The sequence below is a fragment of the Pholcus phalangioides genome, unplaced genomic scaffold (assembly GCF_987345545.1).
Source record: "Pholcus phalangioides strain wild (caught in Gottingen) unplaced genomic scaffold, Ppha-v1.0 ptg000039l_1, whole genome shotgun sequence".
Lineage (NCBI taxonomy): Eukaryota > Metazoa > Arthropoda > Arachnida > Araneae > Pholcidae > Pholcus > Pholcus phalangioides.
Genome location: NW_028301625.1, coordinates 29,623,991 through 29,644,331, shown reverse-complemented (window position 1 = coordinate 29,644,331; position 20,341 = coordinate 29,623,991). Strand labels below are relative to the sequence as shown.

At 31.1% G+C, this 20,341-nt stretch overlaps 1 protein-coding gene across 2 annotated transcripts in view; it reads left to right on the top strand.

The window, feature by feature from the left end:
- Stat92E (Signal transducer and transcription activator Stat92E) overlaps nucleotides 1-18,941 on the top strand; it is a 193,724-nt gene extending 174,783 nt beyond the window's left edge. The window contains exons 22-23 of one of the 2 annotated variants that reach the window (XM_089253448.1): nucleotides 1,290-1,409; nucleotides 18,052-18,941. In XM_089253448.1, coding sequence (XP_089109574.1) covers nucleotides 1,290-1,409; nucleotides 18,052-18,178 — 247 coding nt within the window. In that variant the 3' untranslated portion in view covers nucleotides 18,179-18,941. The remainder of the gene's footprint in view (nucleotides 1-1,289; nucleotides 1,410-18,051) is intronic. The other variant, XM_089253447.1, reaches the window with a different exon arrangement.
- Nucleotides 18,942-20,341: the final 1,400 nt, after the last annotated feature.

Sequence of the window (20,341 nt, the reverse complement as noted above, 5' to 3'; positions counted from 1 at the left end):
TAATTCTAAATATAACAAGAAATTAAATGCATGAAATAATCAAAAGTTGGATGAGAGATCGAAGAGAGGGAGACAACAATAGAAGTGGAAAATAAAATTATGAAATTTAAATTACGATATGTATCGCATGCAGGATTTTGACTAACTTGCAGAAATAGTAAAGATGTGAGCATCATTTTGACTGCGAATTTGTCCATCAAGCATCCTGTGAAAAGATGTAAGAGCCTATTAAATTCCAGCAGAGAAACACCCATCTGTTGTAAGAGAACAGGTTCTGTAAAGCGGCAGCCAGGAGGGAAAGAGTCCATTTTAGAGAGCAGTGAGTCACGTTGGCTTGAAAACGAGAAAGATGACGTCCGCATGATTGAGAGGCAGAAGAAACCCAAGCGATGCAGCGAGACAGTAGCTTCTTCCGATGGAGTAATATAGTAGTTGCGACGAGTCATGATCATGGAGCACGCAAAAAACCTGTAGAAATAGTAAAGATGTGAGCATCATTCTGACCACGCAATTGTCGATCAAGTATCCAAGTTTGGCGGAATAGACAGTGTTTCCCTATTATAAGGGAACTTAGATGAAAATTCAGAAACATGTTGGTAATTTATAGTGAGCTGTAATTTAAGTTACTTGCTGAAAGGAGGTGTATGTGAAGGAAGTTTCCACAAATTGGTATTTTGATTATATTCTGTGGGCGTGCCCATAAAGTTTCAGGATAATTTTTTTGTATATGCTGCAGAAGTTTTGAGATATGAAGGAAATGTTGAGGAGAGAGAAGGGGTCTATGTCACCCAATGTATGTATGTACAACCCTAGTGTGTGTGTGCAGGGACTGGTTGCATTAAAATTCATGAATTACAGAGGAACTCTGTGACCTTGCAGAGTTTCTCTGATCTCCTAGGTGCTTATGGGATGCTGTATTTAAATTTGAATAAATAGTTTTAAATTAAAAAAAATTAAAATTTCAGTTTTTTATTAGGTTATGTTTATATTGTTTTAAGAGGGGTGGGGTGTCCACTCTTCCCAGAAAGAAACCATTACATTCATTTTTATTTCTGATCAATGGCTTCGAGTGAAAAAATTTGGCAGTAATTGAATGAATAGGTGATGGAAAAATATTTTTCCAATTTAACATTTTTCCGGTCACATATTTAATCCAAGTTGTGATGAACTTTGCTATAAACTCGTAGTCTGAGGCTGAAAATTCATTGTCTTTGTTGATTTTACTTTGCATCATTTACTTTGCTTATTCAAACAGCCTAACCAGATTTCATCATGTTCTTTTATTGCAGGTTAGCAGGCTCTTCTGGTCTCGACAGCTATCCTGGTACACCCCAGTCTGTGATTCATCCACAGTCTCCAGAAATGAGTTATATGAATGATATGCATGCTTCAAGTGAACAGTCTATGCAGTAAGTGATAGTCACTATTTGTCTTTACCCATTTTCATCTGTGAAAGGCTTGTGTGATCGAAAGGAAAGCAGGTATTTCATCCAGGATCAAGTTTACTGGCAACCGTGTTTGGACTTCTCATTTTAATGAACATCAGATCTATTTTTGTGGTTTTTGATCTGGTATCTGGTGAAACTGATAATTTGTTTGCCATATGCAATGAAAATCAGATAATTCAGTTTGTAATGTACTTAAGTGAGAGAGGGACTAAAGGATTGGTTGATAAACAAAGTATATGTAAATATGATGGTACATTTTATATCTGCTGTTTGAATTTTTAACAATATTTGAAAAGTGCCCTTTTGGTATTCTTAAGCTGCATTTTTTATGCATTTTCAACAAAACTATCATGATGTCTTAGAATTTTAGGTGATAAGTTTTTGTCATTCCATGTGCAATGTTTTTGTTTTTTTATGTAACCAAACTAACCAGTTTTCATTGCTTAAGTGAGTTTTTCCCATAGCTCTTCTCATATGAGAATTGTGATATGTATCTGGGAGTGGCTGTTGTATGTGTCTCAATTATGTTAATAATTTTTGTATGCAAAACATTTCATCACCAGTATCTTTTTTTAAAATTTGTGCAAGTTGTTTCACAGTGCACATCTTCATATGCACATGAATTATTAAAGCTGGAAATCAAAAATATTTTTTACTGATGCAATTTAATTTGGCATAAAAATAATTTTTGAGGACCTATATGATGAGAGTTTGTTGAATTTGTTATTTATGAAGATCAAACATAAAAAGGCATTTTCTATGCTTTAATATGAAAAGCTAGATCAAAAGCATAAGTTCATGTTTTTTATTGATCGTACATATATGTTAAATATATATAACTTTATATTTCAGTTTCAAAGTTTCTATAAATTTAAATTGTTATGCTTATAAAATATTCAGAGGTATTGGATAAATTTAATAGATTCATTGTTACAGCTAACTAATAAACTATATATTTTATTGGATCAAAATGTTGAATATGGGAAAAAAAATTACCATGTTTAAAAAAAAAAGTAAAACTATCCTATACAAAAAAAAGCAATAATTTTTATAATTGAAAAATTAAAGCCAAAAATGACTGCAGGTAGGAATATTGGTGAATTGCATTTTCTCATAATTTATAAAACTTTTTAATGCTAGTTTCAAAGCAAGAAAATATTCTGTGATATAAATTCTTTGCATAGATTTGTTTTCAATGCATTAAAATTTTATTTGTGCTGAAGTTTCCATTCAGTTTTGCCATGTGCTTGTTTGGAGTGTTGTCAAAGCTTTGATCCAAAAAAAAACACTGACAACAGAAAATTTGTCTTAGAATATGAAAAAATATATTTCTGAGTTTTGGGATGGTGTATGGGAAAAAAGTTTTTAATAATTTATATAGGCCTTTTCTATAAAAATATTTGTCCAAGACTGTTTTATAGCATTTTAGCTTTTGCAGATCAAATGATTATTTTCTCAAAATTTTTGAAATTCATAGCACCTGATGTATTTTTGAGGTGGGGGATATATAAAGTATTTTTTAATATATTACTAAACTTTTAAAAAAAAGGCTTTCAGAATGTCAAGATTTGGTGTTTAAATAAAAAAAAAAAAAAAATGAAAAACCCAGATGTCTTTCGAACTATTTCACGAAGACTCATGCTTTTTTGTGTGTGTTTGTGTGTATGTATGTGTGACAGTTTTGAAATTTAATATTTAACCGTGCAGGATGAATTCAAATGATGCACTGTTTACATTCCAAAGATACAATCTACCAAAGACTTTTCTCTATCCAGTTTTATTTATTTTATGGGTATATTTATATGTATATGTGCATTATCAGCCGAGAGCTGATAATAGAAAATGAACACAACAGGTTACGTGGCGAAGAAGTTATCATTAAAAGTTCTTTGGCGGGTTTATGAAAATTATTTCTTGTGCGATATACCTTTTTATGCTGCCATACATTATTAATATACTCTTTGATAAATATTTTATCAATATTTATCATTATACAGCTTTATGATCAGTTCTAAAAATTTTAAGGTTGTTAAGATTCATGCTTTGTTTTTTTTTTTTTTTTTGTATGACTGAATGAGCTTGATAATCAGAAAAAATCATTGTATTTTTTTGTATGCGAATATTGTGATGTTAATATTTTATGTGAGCATAGCCCAGAGAGTTGCAATAAAATAATTAATCTTGAGTGAAATGTGTGCATTTTCAATTTTTAAATAGTTTTCATTTTAAAATTCTAATTAGTAAGTTAAATTGTGAAAAATAAATTTGCTTGCTACTTATCAATTTTTACTATAGCTTTGGTTTATGTCATTTATAGTTGTATGAACAGTATAGATAAAGAAATGTTGGTTTGGTTTCAAAAGAGTTTTTTGAGGGAGGGGAAAAAGTATTCTCTTATGCCTTTTCTTGGTAGGAGATCATATATTCATCACATATTTTCTTTAAGAATTTTAAATATTCTAGGCACTTTTACACATGCCACCTTGTTAAAATGTACATTTGAGACATCTTAAGTTAGAGAATATGATTTTTTCTTTACAAATAATTTCTACTGTTGTGCATATTCTTGGGGGGGGGGGGGGGAAACAATATTTCAAAGTCAAACGTAAAAGAGCCTTATTAAGTACAAGTTATGCAATGAATTTGCAAGTGGTAAGCATTATTAAATGAATCTGTTACAAACTTATATATTTAGGCATTTTTTGGTTAAAAACAATTTGAAGTATTTTTTTAATATTTGTGAACACAGGTTATAGCAGTGAAACCTCACTACAAGGATATTCGATATAACGATAAATCCCTCTGCAACTATATTTTTGTGAGCCTTATCTGGAATTGCCTATTGTCTGATGTTAAACAACTCTTAATATAATCTCTCTACAACAATATTTTTTCTTGGCTCGAGAGCATTGTTATATCAAGGTTTCACAATGTATGCATTTGTTAATATGAATTCTGGTACATGGTTACTTGATATGGTATGCAAAAAAGATGAAACAGAATAGAAAAATGTTTTATACAAGTCTTTTCTTGAATCAGGTGGCTATAATCATATTGAAACCATTTATTTCATCTAGTTCTTGCTTTTTGTAACCTTTAATACTTGCCTACAACTTCCAAATTGAATTTTGATGCAGTTTTCATTCGTTTTCTCTGTTGTAGTTGCTATACTCAGTAAGTTTGGTAAAACAAAACTGCTTTACAAAAGATTTTCATAGCAACTATTGATTATGTAGAAAACATATGTTCGACAAATTTGTGGTTATTTAAAAATTACCATTAAATCTTATAAAAAGAGCATGACTGTGACTTTTTAACTGAACCTCGTAGGTTTTCTAAAAAAATAATAGAAAGTTTATAAATGAAATTCTTATTATTGATATATTTAAGCAAATTGCAAGTATTTACTTGTGCTGAAACGTTATGATAGTCAATTTATCTTATATAATGTGTTATAAAAATGATCAAGTTTTTAACTTTTTGAAAACTAGCAATTTTTTAGAATTTTAGTGGTGGAAATGGAAACTATATATAGCAATACTTGTAACTAAAAATGTTTTCAATGCATTTGTATGTGAAGATACACAACAATATTTAAAGAAATTACTTGAAGTAAGATTTAGATAATATGCACTTTTAATGTGGATGCATGTGATAAAATGAAGAACATGAAAAATATTTAGCTTGAATGGGGGAAAGGGATGTTATCAATGAAAGAACTTATTTTTCATCTTGTGCTTCACCAGTATTAAGTTTTGCCAGAAAGGCTTGAGTAGAATCATTGATAAAAAAGTTCTTTTATAATAAAAATTATCTGTTGGTAAACACTATAGTTAAGAAACATAAGTAAATGAATAAAACTTTTTAAAAAATTTGTTTAAAAAACCTCAGTAATATCTCTGTTCTTTTCATTTCATTTCAACATAAGTTAGTTTCTTGATACAAGTAGATTGACTTGTTACATATGTAGATAATTGATAATATCATTGAAAGAAGTGTCACTTGTGTGCGTGTGAAGGAAACAGAAAAAGGACATAACTCTTTTGATTGAGATTTTGGTCAGATATAATATTAACTACAGATATAATATTATAATTACTTAGGCTTTTGAAGAACTAGTGTGATATAGTTATATATTATGTTATTAATATAGATTATTGCATAGAGAGGAAGGGTGTATTTATATGCAAAAAAAGTTTTTGTAACTATTTAAAAAAAGAAAATTTCAGTTCAGATATACATTTGAATTAAACTATTACAAATGCCAATTTGCAGTCAGAAACGTTCAACATAGTGACCATTGGTCACATACAAAATATCTAAGCGCTAGTGCAATTCCTTCCAAGCATGCTCCATCATATATATGTTGAAGTTCACAACTTCAACTGCGAATTTTGTCTTCAAATCATTGATATCAGCCACTGAAGTATGGTATATGAAGTCTTTAATGTATCCCGTCCAAATAACATCATATGGCATCATATCTGGTTATTTAGCTGACCAAGGTATAGAACTGCCATGGCCAATTCATTGGTCTTGAAATTCCTTATGGATCAACACTTACACTAATTAAATTTTAAATATTCTTTTACAAATAATGCTGCAAAAAACTTTTGTATCTGAATAAAATTCTATGCAATGCTGGGACATGTACAAGCAACATAACTTTGCTATCTTATTTTTTTCATGTTTTAGCCAGTGTAAAATTTGTAGAGATAATTTTCATTTCTTCATCAAGTGTATAGAAGTTGTTGCAAAACTTTTTATGTACAATTTTATGCTTCATATTTCATTAGAAGCTGTGCATTAAATTTAATAGCATTTAAACCTAATAGGAATACCGTATTCAGTCTAAAAATTTTGAATTTATGATTAGAGATAAGAGTATTTTATAATTTCTGGATCATAAGTTGCTATAGAGAATTAGCTGCAGCCTTAAAAAAAGTTTGAAAACCATTCATAATTTAAACCTTGCCTTTGTATACACCATACAGTAATTTTCATTCAGGAACTAAATCTTCCAATGCTGTTTTGTTCATTTGAAGTTTCTTTCAAGAACTACATTGCTAATTAGAAATATGAGGCATCTATTTGGTCTAAAATTCATTCATGAATAATTAAACAAAAAAATTTCTAATTAAATCTTTCATATGATCTCAAAAGTGATGAGAAAGTCTACCACCACAGAAAAGATACTTGAGCTTCCCATTATTCAGCTTAATTAAGACAGGAGACTATTTTTTTAGCTCTTCCCCTGATCTTGTTATGTATTATAAATAACAGAAATGAATCTGCTGATCATTTGCCCCACTACTTAATGATCCCTTTCTTCAACAAAAAAAATTTGGCAAAGCAAAAGTTTTGGAAAGAATGTTTTTTTTTTGTCAAACCCTGTTGCAGTGGACCCAGCTTATACAAACTCCAAAGGTATACAAATTAGACATGACTCTGCCTTTGACAAAATTTTTGTATTTTTATAACCAAATTTTCAGCATTCAAAGATAAAATATTTGCATATAATTGTCCTTATAGTGTTAAATCCAATGTAAGTACTTGTGGTTTTCAGTTTTTATACTCAAATTGGTCATTCATAACTAAGTATATTCTAGAGGGATATCTGTATTTCTAGGAAATAGTTTGAATCATGGAATTTATGTATGGTGGTGACGCAACCGCACAGTACATCGCTATTGTAAAAAATAAAAAATAAAAAAATATAAAAATACGCGAGAATCTTACATGATAGATGTTAAAACTTCCAAGTTGTTTATTTAATCTAACAACTAACTTCTAAACTAGTTGGTTTGTGTAAGTGGAAATGAGATATAAAACTTTTGATTCCTAATATTGTGTCATTACGGGTTAAATGGGCATGTTTGATGCGCTTGGAAATTTCATGAACCCAAAGTTGCAAAGGGATGCAAGTTGAAGCATGATTTTGATGTCACTGATCTTGATAAAATTTATTGGAATTAAGAGGTGTGGGAAGAGTGTATATACACTCGTGAGCATTTGGAGTGATATTAGAAAAAATGAGTAGTAATAACCCAAAGTTATGCAATAGGTGGTACCAATGATAACCACATATTCAAATTCATGTATGTTGGGGTATGATTTTGCATAGAAAGACACTATGCAAGTAGTAGTGTTGACGTATTAGTTAATCGAGACAAAAATTTAGGAAAAACACCTGTTTTTTTTTTTATTGAAAATTACTTTAAAAAATAGTTACCCTTGTATAAAGTACTAAATGGAAAGTAAAGAGTCATTTTTTTTAATGGTGCCATCATGAGCGATGAAATCTAAGTTGCCTCGTGGCCGCAATCAGGTTCTTGAGAAAATCCATATTTCATGAAATCTGTGCAAATAAACGTATGTAGTATGCTTCAAATGTTTTCATAAAACCTTGGCTTAGGTGGCAAGAAAACAATGTAAGTTGAAATTAATTAAGAGTTGCAAACCTTTTGAGTTATCATTGATAAGCATCACATTAAACAAATTTTGTTTAAGGCTGGCATAACGTTGAATTGCGGGTATGAAACTTTGATCAGCCTACAAAAATATCAGATGTTGTACTAATACTGTTCTGATCAACCAAATAATTCTTACTTGATTATAACTTAATAAGCACTACCAATTCAGCAATTATCATTTAATTATACTCAAATTAAAGAAATGTGTATTTTTCACAAAAAATTTCCAAAGCTCATGCTACTTAGAGTTTGCGTTACTCTGGGTTGTACAAGTAGGGGTTATTACTGCATACACTCTTCCCCCAGCAACAAATAAGCGTTCTTTTCTTTATCTTACATGGCAGAGGCTCTCTATAATTGCAGTGCCCAATGATGTCTGGATGTAGGCATCGTCTTCAGGCCTCTGGGAATCAATATTTTTTATGGCTTTCAATACAATGCCAATAGAATAATAAGATGGAAGGATACATGTAGCCAACAATGGGAACATTTCAAAATATACACAAGAAATGAGGTGTCAAAAAATGATAGAGGTGAATAGAAAAGATATTGTCCTAGAGCTAAACATAGTGAACCTATTAGACATTCCCCAAATTTTTTTCTTCCCATTTCTTTGAAATTACTGAAGGGGACCGGCATTTTTCTATCCAAGAAGGTTGCCTGAGGCATTTTGCAATTTGTGTTAAACACAGACATTTTATTACTTTTCTCTACCCTGCATATGTACGCATACATCGTTGAATGTGTCCTTTAACATTCTACACCACCATCAACTTAACTGCTCATCTCCACCAGTTATCCTATGGAATCGGATCTGAGTGAAACGAAGCACTTCTGTTTCACTTTTTATGTTGGCATTCTTTCCCTCACAAAATTTCACTGCTATGTCTCACTAAAGAAGTTTCACTTTGAAAATCTCCTCACACACAGAACTGATACACCAAACTTCATGGTAAGAGACGAGAGAAAAACCATTTGAAATTTCAATTAAATCATTTGTTCAGGTTGAATTAGCCATCATGCTCATAAAATGGTCTTGGTGCAACAAAAATGACCAAATGAAGTTTATTTTTGGAAATTTTCTGTTTTAAAAAATCATACATTTGAATGTATGAAATTGAATCCTCACAAGATATATATATATATATGTGTGTGTGTGTGTTTTTTTTTTAGAAATTGTTATTATGTCTGTTAGCAGGCATGGTTTTGCTAAATATTCCATCTGATTTATTGCCAGGGGATTCATTTATTTTATCAGATCAGATACAATGAACAAAATATAGACAACCCTATTCCCATGCTTGTTTCAGTATGTTTTCCTCTTATTTAATGTTTGGTTTCACAAGTCAATAATTGGAACTTCAATATCTCTTATAGCATTATAATTAATAGAATAATAAATTGTTATGTTATCATTGAATGGCAATAAAAGTAGCCACTTTATTGGCCATATTGCCATTTGGGGGAATAAAAGTAACTTTTTGGTGCACATTTATAAGTGGTCAAATTTTGAGAGAGCTATAAAAGTTTTTTTTTTTTAAACTTCCATTACACATTCACTTAGTTTGAAATAAAATTAAATAAGGTGTTAAATGCAACTATTTTTCAATTTTTGCTGTGTAATAAATGAATAAAGGACATTTCAATAATTAAAAATATTGAATTTAATGAAAACAATGATTGAAGCCAATAAACCACTTTATTTGCTTTTTCAATATATCCTGCAGGCTGATTTTGACCTAACCTTTCCATTTAAGACAAGAAGATAAGATGCTATCCTGTAGTTTATCTAAAACTTCATTTTTATAGCTATACTTAGTTTGTGATTCTTTTCTGTTTTGCATTTTATATTTTTAAATTATCGAGTTAGGAAAGTGCAAAAGTCACCATCCAAAAAAAAAGAAATAAAACATGTTTTGGGATTCTCTGCTCTTCTGTGTGTGAATTTGTGATTTTATATTCTTATTTTCGCCTTTTACCCTGAATCAGAATTTTATTTATTTCACTATTGCTCAGAAGAGAATCAGCTTAGAAAACTGCTGAACTAATGACCATTTGTTTACCATTTATAGAAGTGATTCTTTTCTGATAATTAAAAACAACTAAACATGAGGTTTTGTGATACAATTTGTAATCGTTTTATGATTGCAAAATCACTAGAACTATATTGTAAACTCAAATTTTTAAAATATGATTCTTTTGCATTGTGATGCCTGAGTAAGAGCTAGTTAAAAAAACAATACACATTTTTTTCTTCTCAAAATCTGGAGGTGAAATCAAAAAGTAGAATTTTGCATCATTCAATAATACTTTCATAAATGTCTTATAAACCTTTATCTTTTTACATGCATTATGTTGTTTAATATGATATTAAGATATTTTTTCCTTGTATGATAAATCATGTTTTCATTCTATGATTAATAAAAATTAATGAGGATTTTTTTCATTTGCTTTCTTATATGGTACTGTAGTTGCATTAGAATAAATTTTACCATAAAGTTTTATAGTATGTTTCTCAATATACATTGAAACTTCTATATAACGATACTGAACAAACCAAAAAAAGTATTGTACAGAATGTATCGTTATGAATGACATACAGTCACACCTTCTTATAGAGTCCCTCCCCCAATGTTGCACCAAACCTGTTTAGCGCCATAAATTTTCAGTGATCAAATCTTTGGCTTTTTCCTTACATGTGTAAAACCGTGTTTGATATAATGCCAAACTCGTTATAGCATCAGAATTCTGTGAAATAAATGCTAGACAGAATGAAGTGATACCTGCCTAAGATGGAATCAAAAGATAATCTGTTTGATGATTAGTGCTTTGATGTGCCTGTTTATAAAACAGAAATCTTTCTAAGACATTATATTATTTCTGTATCTTGATATTTTGTTTTCTACATGTTCTGCTGTATTTTATAGGAGTTCACTGTAATTACTACTTTTGTACTTCTTTCGTATATTGCTCTTATGTTCAAAATATAGTTGACCTTTACACTTATATAAAAATAAATATTAAGCCTTTATTTAAAGTGAAGAATAAATAAATTTGAATAAATTACAAGCAAATAATAAAGTTTGTTTTTAACAGAGACGTTTAGCATTTCATACATATGCAGCAAGAGCATTTAACATCAGAACATGTTAAACCATGAACTTGATACCATCAGAACAATTGTTGAAGACGGTATTATTGTTCATGATATGAGCAAAAAATACAAAAGATCGGCACAAGTTACTGCTCTAAGAAATTTTACATAGAAGGCCATGCAAAAAAAAGTGTATAGATTTCTTATGAACTGGTAGTCTCACTGGAGATGAAATCTATTTAGAAAAGCTAAACCTAACAACCATAGATGTGTTTATTAAAAATTTTAATTCCCCTTAAGATTCTACACCACATGATACACAATGGAGTATTTATATTATATTCCATGCTGAACCTTGCTCCCTTTTCATGTGAGGGCAGAATATCAGGCAAAGGATTTTTTCAGGGCTTTGAAAAACTGAATACAATGTAGAAATTTCTTATTTTGAGGAAAAAAATTTGCATTCCTTTGCGGTTAATCAAAACACTGTCCAGGCAATTGCATTAGACCACTATGTTAGAGAAGCCCTGTTCCTTCCTTTCTTTCAGCATATATAAACTAAGCTGTGCAATGGACAGTCACCTGATTCGGCTAATAGCTCATAACAGTATGGCCACCAGATGGTGATATATAGGGATGATGTCTAGTGAGACGGCTAATGAGGTTCTATTCAGCATATACAGGGTGCATAGGTAGCAAGGCATATGGCATATTACTGGCAAAACTGTTGATTCTAGAGGCATACTTCCAATCAGAAAAAGTATCCAAATGTGTAGTACTCAGATATGGCATTTATGTTGCAAGGGGTTGTGTAGTTATTAAAATTTAAATGTTAACTTTTTATATGGACACCTTGTGCTCAAAAACCCAATTAGAAAGTTGTTGCCCTGCCTCTCATGATGCCAAAAAAAAAATTCAATGTTTCTGAGTGCAAATTTGCTGAGAGATTCGAATTTGAAAAATTGAGGTAAGTTGTTAAAAAAACAGCATTAAAAAAATATGGTTAAACCATTTTACCCACAGTTAATGATTTTTTCTCCCAACTTTCCTCCATTTTTCAAATTCAAATATCTCAGTGAATATTGCACTTAGAAACGTTAAATTTTTTTTTGTCGCATCAAGAGGTAAGGAAACTTTCTAATCGGGTTTGTGAGTGCAAGTGTCTGTATAAAAAGTTGAAATTTCATTTTAATAATTATACAACCCACAACCCCTGCATCATGAATGCACTGAGTACTACACGTTGTTTGGATACTTTTTCTAATTGGAAGTATGTCTTTAGGATCAACGGTTCACTAGTAAAATGCCATATGCGCTCTTACCTATTTACCTTGTATGTATGTGTTCAAGGAAGAGAAGGATCAGAGCTTTTCTTTATCTTAGTGATCTAGTGCAGTGTTTCTCAACCGGCGAGGTCGTGGCCCGGTACTGAGCCCTGACCTCATTCAAATTGAGCCGCAAGTGATTAGCGTTTCATTTTTCCTTATTAATTTTCCATTGGTCATGTATTTGACTGGGCCTTCGACTCACAATAATGAATTAAACTGGGCAGCAGGCTTAAAAAGGTTGAGAACCACTGATCTAGTGCACTCGCCTGGATTGCAAGGAAGCAGTGGTTTAATTTCCTGCAGAGGCTTGTTAATTTTCTTTACCAAATGAAAAATTTCTAGAAGTGTTTAATTGTTTGTTGATATTTTATATGAATGGTGGAGAGTAGCATTATCTTTAAAGGATTTTTATTTGTCCAATATTTTGATGTTTAGTAAGCTTTTCACCCCATGTGTATTTTAAAGAAATGAAGATTAGAATAGCACAATAATTTGATTGAGAATATTCGCATGCAGTAAGTGGAATCTATTACATCTAAAACCTTGATTAAACTTTTTCCTTGACTCATTTTTTTGACATTTAAAAAATTCTCAGTTTGTTTGAAATTGCAACACCTCTGTTTTGTATACATTATTAATTCATACACTATTTTTATATGCACTATTTTCTTCACACTTATGATGCCAGACTTCCTATAACTATTTTCAAAGGTTCTATTTTTTAATTTTTAACAAGAAAGTTCATAACTTCACCATATCGTCATTGAACTATTAATGAAACATGCAAAACAAACAAAAGTGGACACTTTTATTTTATTCGTACTATGTTTTACCATGTTTTCTTGAAAATGTGTAACATTTTTATAATCGATGCTGATAATAAAATGGTATAAGAACTCATTTCTCAGTGTTTCTTGTTTTATTCATTCATTTAATTGTAAACAATATTATGTCGATTGTTATTTAAATCTATTATAGCTCGTGTTTGGTAGGCAAGATTATCAATTTTATCGCTCGACATCTCTAGTATCTGTTGCGCTTTGAACCTAATATATTATTCCTAGTTTTTTTCATGTATGAGAAATATTAATGCATTTCACTTCCTTACATGATGAATATAAGAAATTTTGTATTTTAATATTGTGATTTGCAAAATTATATTAAAATACAATTGAGATTTTTTTTGTACGAATTTTATTTGTCATCACAGAATTAATTGCTTGTTTCTATGTTTGCATGTAAATATGAAATGAATTTCTGAACAATGAAAAATATAAGGTTTCACAAGTGAAATGTAATATTCATTTTTGTATGGCTATCAATTTAGATGAGAATACCGCAGTTTTCAGTCACCTTAAAACTTGTTTGAAATTGATGGATTTCTTATTTAATTTTATTTATATAATCATTCCTGAGATTCTTGGGGAATTGATAAAGGTGACTAAAAAAAATGAAACTTTACACTCATGTTGCACCTGAGCTCACGAAAAGCTAACAGCATTCTAGTAACAAGAATCTCATAGTTATCTGCCTTTCTCTTTGCAACAAAATTTTGTATAACTGCCTTAAAAGACAGCCATTCTGACTCCTCCTTTTCATTCATCTTTGTTAGAAATTCAGGATTGTAGGTACAAGGGCACAAATTTAAGGTCAATCAAATACATCTGCTTTGATTTTCTCTAAAGACAAAGCAGGAAAAGAAAAACTATATATTGGTAACATTCAATGTCTTGACAAACTGCTGCATCTATCTAAGCTTGAGGTGAAGTGGAGTAGAAATGATCATCTCTCACAGCTGACAGTTAGACCACTCACAATGTTTGGCATGCCTGGTTCCAGAGTTTTACAGATAGGTCACTCCTGGGTCCAGTGTTTGTCTCGAGCTCGGCTGTCCCACATGTAAAGAAAGCATGGAAATTTTGTGAGTCCTTTCTGTTGGCCAAGTAGGATGTTAACCATTTTCAGGTCTACACAAATGATCCAATTATATGCTCATGATATTTCAGCTAGTCAATGACCATTTTAACGTCTTCATGCATTTCTCGCAAATACACATTATGTAATAATACACATTTTGGAATGTACTTACGGTTATCCAAAAATAACCTCCACTCTGCTGCACTATAAAAAGTGACACCTATTTTTCCGAGAAGACCTGGGATATCATGCCAGTAAATGAACTGCCCATCTTCCGAAAAGAAAGCCAGAAAGTAGAGGTATCCAGTAGAGGAATCACAAGTAGATTCTTTTCTTGTAGCCTGGAGGCTTAATACCTCAGCTTCTTTTTTGGAATCGTGCACTAGGTCATTCAGTTCTGCTTGACTAAACTACTGAGGGGCTGATGAATTCTCGCTATCAGAAGATGCGGAATTTTGAGATGTTGGAAGCTGGATATCATGAACACCACACATTTGCTGATCTTGCTGAGTGTCTTCATTTTCAGATGAGCCAAAACCATTAAACATAAGAATTGGGAGTTGCTCAGAGTGTGGAATCTGTCAAATATCGGGATGCAGTATCAGGGTAGGAGATCCGGTACCGATTTTTCTTGTCGACACCCTTTGTGTTGACCAGGCAAAAATAGCAATTAGTTATGTGATATGGGAATTCCAATGGTTTGGAATTCCCTTGGAAAGGTAAAACCTTTCATTTTCCTTTTGTCCTGTTATGAAGCATTTTCTCGTAATTATGACAATATGAGGGGCCCATTTCTTGTCTTGGTTCCCAAACTGAATTTCAAAATAGGCTTTATAAGCATGCTTCACAAACAATGAAATATTGCGCCTTTGACGAACAGGTGTGAACAACAACCACATAACAGAATACATTTTTTATAATTGCATTTTTAATTGGGTTGCTGTATTTTACACACGACATCCATATTTGTTATGGACATCTTTTTCTTCAGCCACCTCGTTGGGCATTTTGCCTGTTGTGGCCTTGTGATTGTATTAGGACTATTTGAACATTTACATGTCATGAATCAGATCTGAAACAAATTCCACCTGCACACTTGTCTACTCAGTTTAAAACTGACACCAAAAATAACACTAAGGAGAAATCAGAATATGACATTTTCTTATCGCATCTGCAACCTAAATGTACTGTGGCCATCTTCCTGATGCCATGCCCTGCATACTAGAAAAGTGCTGCCCTCTAGTAGTCACTGGAGTAAATTTATAAAACTCAGCTACACAGACTGATAAATTGACACACTAGTGAATCTAAATATTAGTACAACTAAGCTAGTGCAAGCTGTTAGTCATTAGCCCGGGACCTTTGGCCATGTATCAGTATATAATATCCAACTGTATAAAACTAGCTTGCAGAGAGAAATCGATTTCAGATTTGAAATTAGTGATAAGGAAATGACTTAGATCAGTTGAAAAATCTCATACAACAAAAACGAAAAAAATTTCCCCGATGTTAATCCTTAAAAAAAAACTTTCCTATTTAATTTTTAATTACTGGTAAATTTATGAAATCCTTGAATATAGCATAAATTTATCGCAATGTCATTTGATACGAAAATTTTGTGTACTTGGCATGTGTATTTTCCATGGGATTTCTTTAATGCAGCAGATTGTTAAAATTGAAGCATATTGAACATTTTGTGGCCAATAATTAGTGTTATATAACAAGGATTATGAGTTCTTTGGCCATTTAATTTTAGCTCAATATTAACTCTGATGATTCCATCATTCAAAAGGGCAAAACATATATTTTGTACTCATTAACAGTAGCTTGAAATCCTTCAATCGTGAAACTTATTTCATCTAAAGAGTTGAAAAGTAAAAAATTCATGTTTTTTTCTCAAGCTCTGGTTATGCCCTCCAGCTGCAAGATTTTGAAATCCAAAACATAATTCACATAATTTTCATTCGGTAAAAAAAATCCATGAGAATTTTCACTGACCATCTAGAAAAAAAGCAGTTAAATCCAAAACAAAACATACAATTTATTCACTCAATAACACTTAAGGGGGGAGGAACACTAAAAAGGTGATTCATTGTTAAAAAAATACATGGATTTATTTGATTCCAGGTGTTTGAAATGATATGGGGAATTCAGAATCTCTGGGCGCATGGCAGCCCAGGTCTATAAGATATTTGCTTAAAGTATCGAAGGATGTTTACAGACGTTGTGAGTTTGATACTCAATTCCTCTTTGTCAAAATTTTCTCTGACATGGGGGTACAACAGAAATGGTGACAGCATGACCACAGAAAAAGATTTGCTACCATAGGGAAGCTCCCACTGAGGGGTTAGCACACTGCCATATAAAATCTGCAATAAACTGTAGGTCCCGGTCTAGCCTTCATGTTGAGAAAATGACAGTGGTACAACAAAAATGATCAAATATCTCTGGATCTTGACATCATTCTGAAGTCTAATTTTTTTATGAGACAAGATAAAAATAGAGGCCTTTGAGATGGCTTAAAGAGAAAAAGATTCGAAAACTCGCAACTCAAATAAAATTTGACACAATTATTTTATTTCAGAAAAATCTGCTTACTTCTGAAATGTGGCATTTTTAGCCAAACAGAGATGACATTGATTTGGTTTATAGTATATTAATTATTACAAACAAGTGCTCAGTAAGTCATTATTTCAGGAGATGCAAGCATAGAAATCTATACCAATTTTTTCAAATAAAATATTTTTCTCCCTTGTTCTACCTTGGAAACTGTTTCATCTGGTATTCAAATGAAATATATTTTATTGATTTAATTATTTGTTAAAACCAATGATTGAGATTATAATTTTAATAAAAAGCATGTGTGGAAAAATATTGCAAATGCAAAAATATATGTAACAAACTCATATGACCAATGTTTTTTCAGAAACACGTAAAAATTCTTTCAATAAATCTGTAATCTTAGGTTTACTCTTTTCTGACTTCTTTGGCTGATTTTAATAGTATTTATGAAATGAATGTCCAATATGGTCTGTGTTGTTCCAAATAAACAAATATTTGAAAATACATATTGTGAACCAGTTTTATATATTTTATGCAAATATCTACTTGGAGAGAATCAAAACAATCTTTTATTTCATAAATTTCATAAAAATAGACAATTTGGCTGAATGAATTTTAAACTTTTAGCTTGGCATTATTGTTAAGTTTTATCTGTGTTATATCTGGTGTTTTTTTTTTAAACTTTTTGTTATCTGTAAGAGTTTCCAAATAGTTTTTCATAAGTAATTCAGGCTCAATGTCGATTAATATTTTTTTAAATTTCAGCCACTGATATATGATGCATAGCTGGTTTTCAGAATGGATAATTTCATTTATCTTTTGGAAAATTGATTTAATTTTATAATGAAATCTTTTTTAAGAACTCTGGGCTGTTAAGAACTTTAGAACAGCCAATCCCCATGTTAATTCATAGAAGTTATTAGTTGTGAAATAACCCCCCCCGCCCCAAAAAAAAAAATTTTTACTTCTGTATGCAAGAGCTTGACAAATTTTTTTTTTGTTTTTCCTCACAAAAATACTATTTTTTTTAAACTGACCTTAATTAAAAAAATATTTTCAACATTACATAACAGTAAAATTTCTTGTTATTGGCATTTTTTACATATTAGTATTTGAAATTTTCAGAAACTAAAAATTAGAGCTTATTCAGAATGCACATTGCATTTCGTAGGCACTTCACATATTTAGGCTATAGGGAAACCTAATTCTCTATGGTTTGTCTTTGGCAGTGTCGGGGCAAGGTTACCAGATGTGGACTACGACAGCATTAATATGGAGCTGATGCCCGAGATGGAAGACCCTATTGATTTTTCCAGCATCGTTAGTGACCTAGTGGACTACACACCGTCTGCTTGAATAAAATGTCAAGCCAGACAAGGGATGGGTCAATCTTTAGTTTCTGGTCCTCATCTATCATCTACATCATTATTATTGTTTTCCATAATTGAAGGTTAAGTAGATCTTCATTTTATCTTGTAAAGAAGTTTTATTTATTTTATTTATCAGCAAATAAAACTAATTGCTGTCAGTCCTGTCAGTGCATTCTGAGTAGCTCTAATTAGAAAAAATAGTTACTTTTTTGTTTATAGTAGAGCAGTGGCTAACACATGATGGAAAATGCTTTTGAGTTATACTTTTTTTTTTCAAATTACATATAACATACATTTTACAAGATTATTTTTTTAAACCTCTTGAGAATAATTTCAGTTTTTTTCAAGTATTTTTTGCTTGGTTAAATGATGATTTATTTTATCACTAAACTGTTGTAAAAACATTTGTCCTATAGGATTTCAATCTTTATTAATAGAACTTTGTTGTTCTTTGATAACTGATAATTCACTCTTGTGCTCACAGAGTTCTTTATACTACCAGGATGTACAAATACATAAATACAAATGCAAACATGTGTGTACAAAATATCAATCATAATACTCATCTTATTTCTTTTTTGGGAAATATAATTTTAAACGAGAAAAAAAATGTAGGGGAGAAGGAGAGTACAATTTCAATCCTTTCCCCCGGCAACTGTTGCTCATTTGTAAGATTAAGACTATTCTGTGTTTTTTTTTTTGTGAACAACAGGAGAAATGTGAAACTACTCATAAAGTAAATGATGCAGAAAAAAAAAAAATTCTGTTACGCTGTATTTTTATAAGCCATATTTTGATCTGTTGCATTCTTTTGTGTTTCTATTGATTCTTATGAAGATAAAAATGAAATGAACTGATGCTACTTGAAGATACAGCATCTTTTTTTAAACAAAAAAGTACCCATCAAACATAATATAAATATAATAACACCAATCAATCGTAAAAATAATGTAAATTGTAACACAGGAATATAAAAAAAAACCCTTTAACTTTGCTTATAGCTTTAAAAAAGTGAAATTTTCTTATAGGTGGTGAGAATTTTAATCCAAAGTTAGTTCAATCTCTTGTTATACAAATTGTATTTAAATATAAAATTACATTTCAGTGACTAACTAAACATTTTTGATAGCGAAACATCTAGAACAATACAGGAGTAGACTTTTGTGACCATGAGATAGGGCGCAAATATAATATTTGTTTCTTAGAAGGAAAGTGTTACGCAAAATGTAAGTTAGATTTGGAACCTCTGGTTTTAGATATAGTAACCTCCTCAGTCCCTGTGTCGCCTATGGGAGACACTAAGCAGGACTTTGAAAAAGTCCAGCTAGCTAAATGAAATGTTCACAGAGATACCTCAGAATCAGTTCTAGATGTTGTAAACATTTGGTAGTAACTTATTTATACTTATCTGTCGGCAGAAACTAAATTTAGACAGTTTCACAGAGTTAAAAATAAATAAAATTCAAAATGACCTTGAGGACTGAGAACGGTGAGCATATATATATATATATATTTTTTGTTTAGTATTTGCAAAGTGAAAATTCTTATACATGATTGTTTCTATTCCAAATTAGTCATGCAATTTGTTCTATAATAAAATATATGAAACATATTTGATTAAAGAAAAAATGTTTTGCATACAGTGATATCTTAGTTTTCATCGATATTCCACCTGAAAACAATCGGCGAAATCCGAAACCGACAAAAACCGAGGCAATTATTTCTGTATGAATCAATGTAAATTCAATTAATTAGTCCTAGACACTCCAAAATAATACCAAAAACACATTTTATAGAGAATAAATATAGTACTTAATATACTAAAAACAATAAGAAATTAATATAAAATGAACGTAAAAGACTAGTGTAAAGAATAAATGGACATTTAACATGACCTTTACATTTTTATGCCTTTCTGAAGACTTATTGGCTTATGAAAGACGAGGAGGAGAGAGAGAGAGGTGCAGATATTGTGTTTGGACGGGGAATCCCCCTCCGTTAAACCTTGGGTATCAAGGCACTATCTGGGGTCACTTCCCTTCTTGGTCTTTTGGCCCTTGTCGCACAAGAAGGCGGTATAAAGAGTTCTGTTTCTGCTGCCTCTTGAAGATTTGCCCAAAATGGGGCATGGTCACATTCTTGGAAGGGC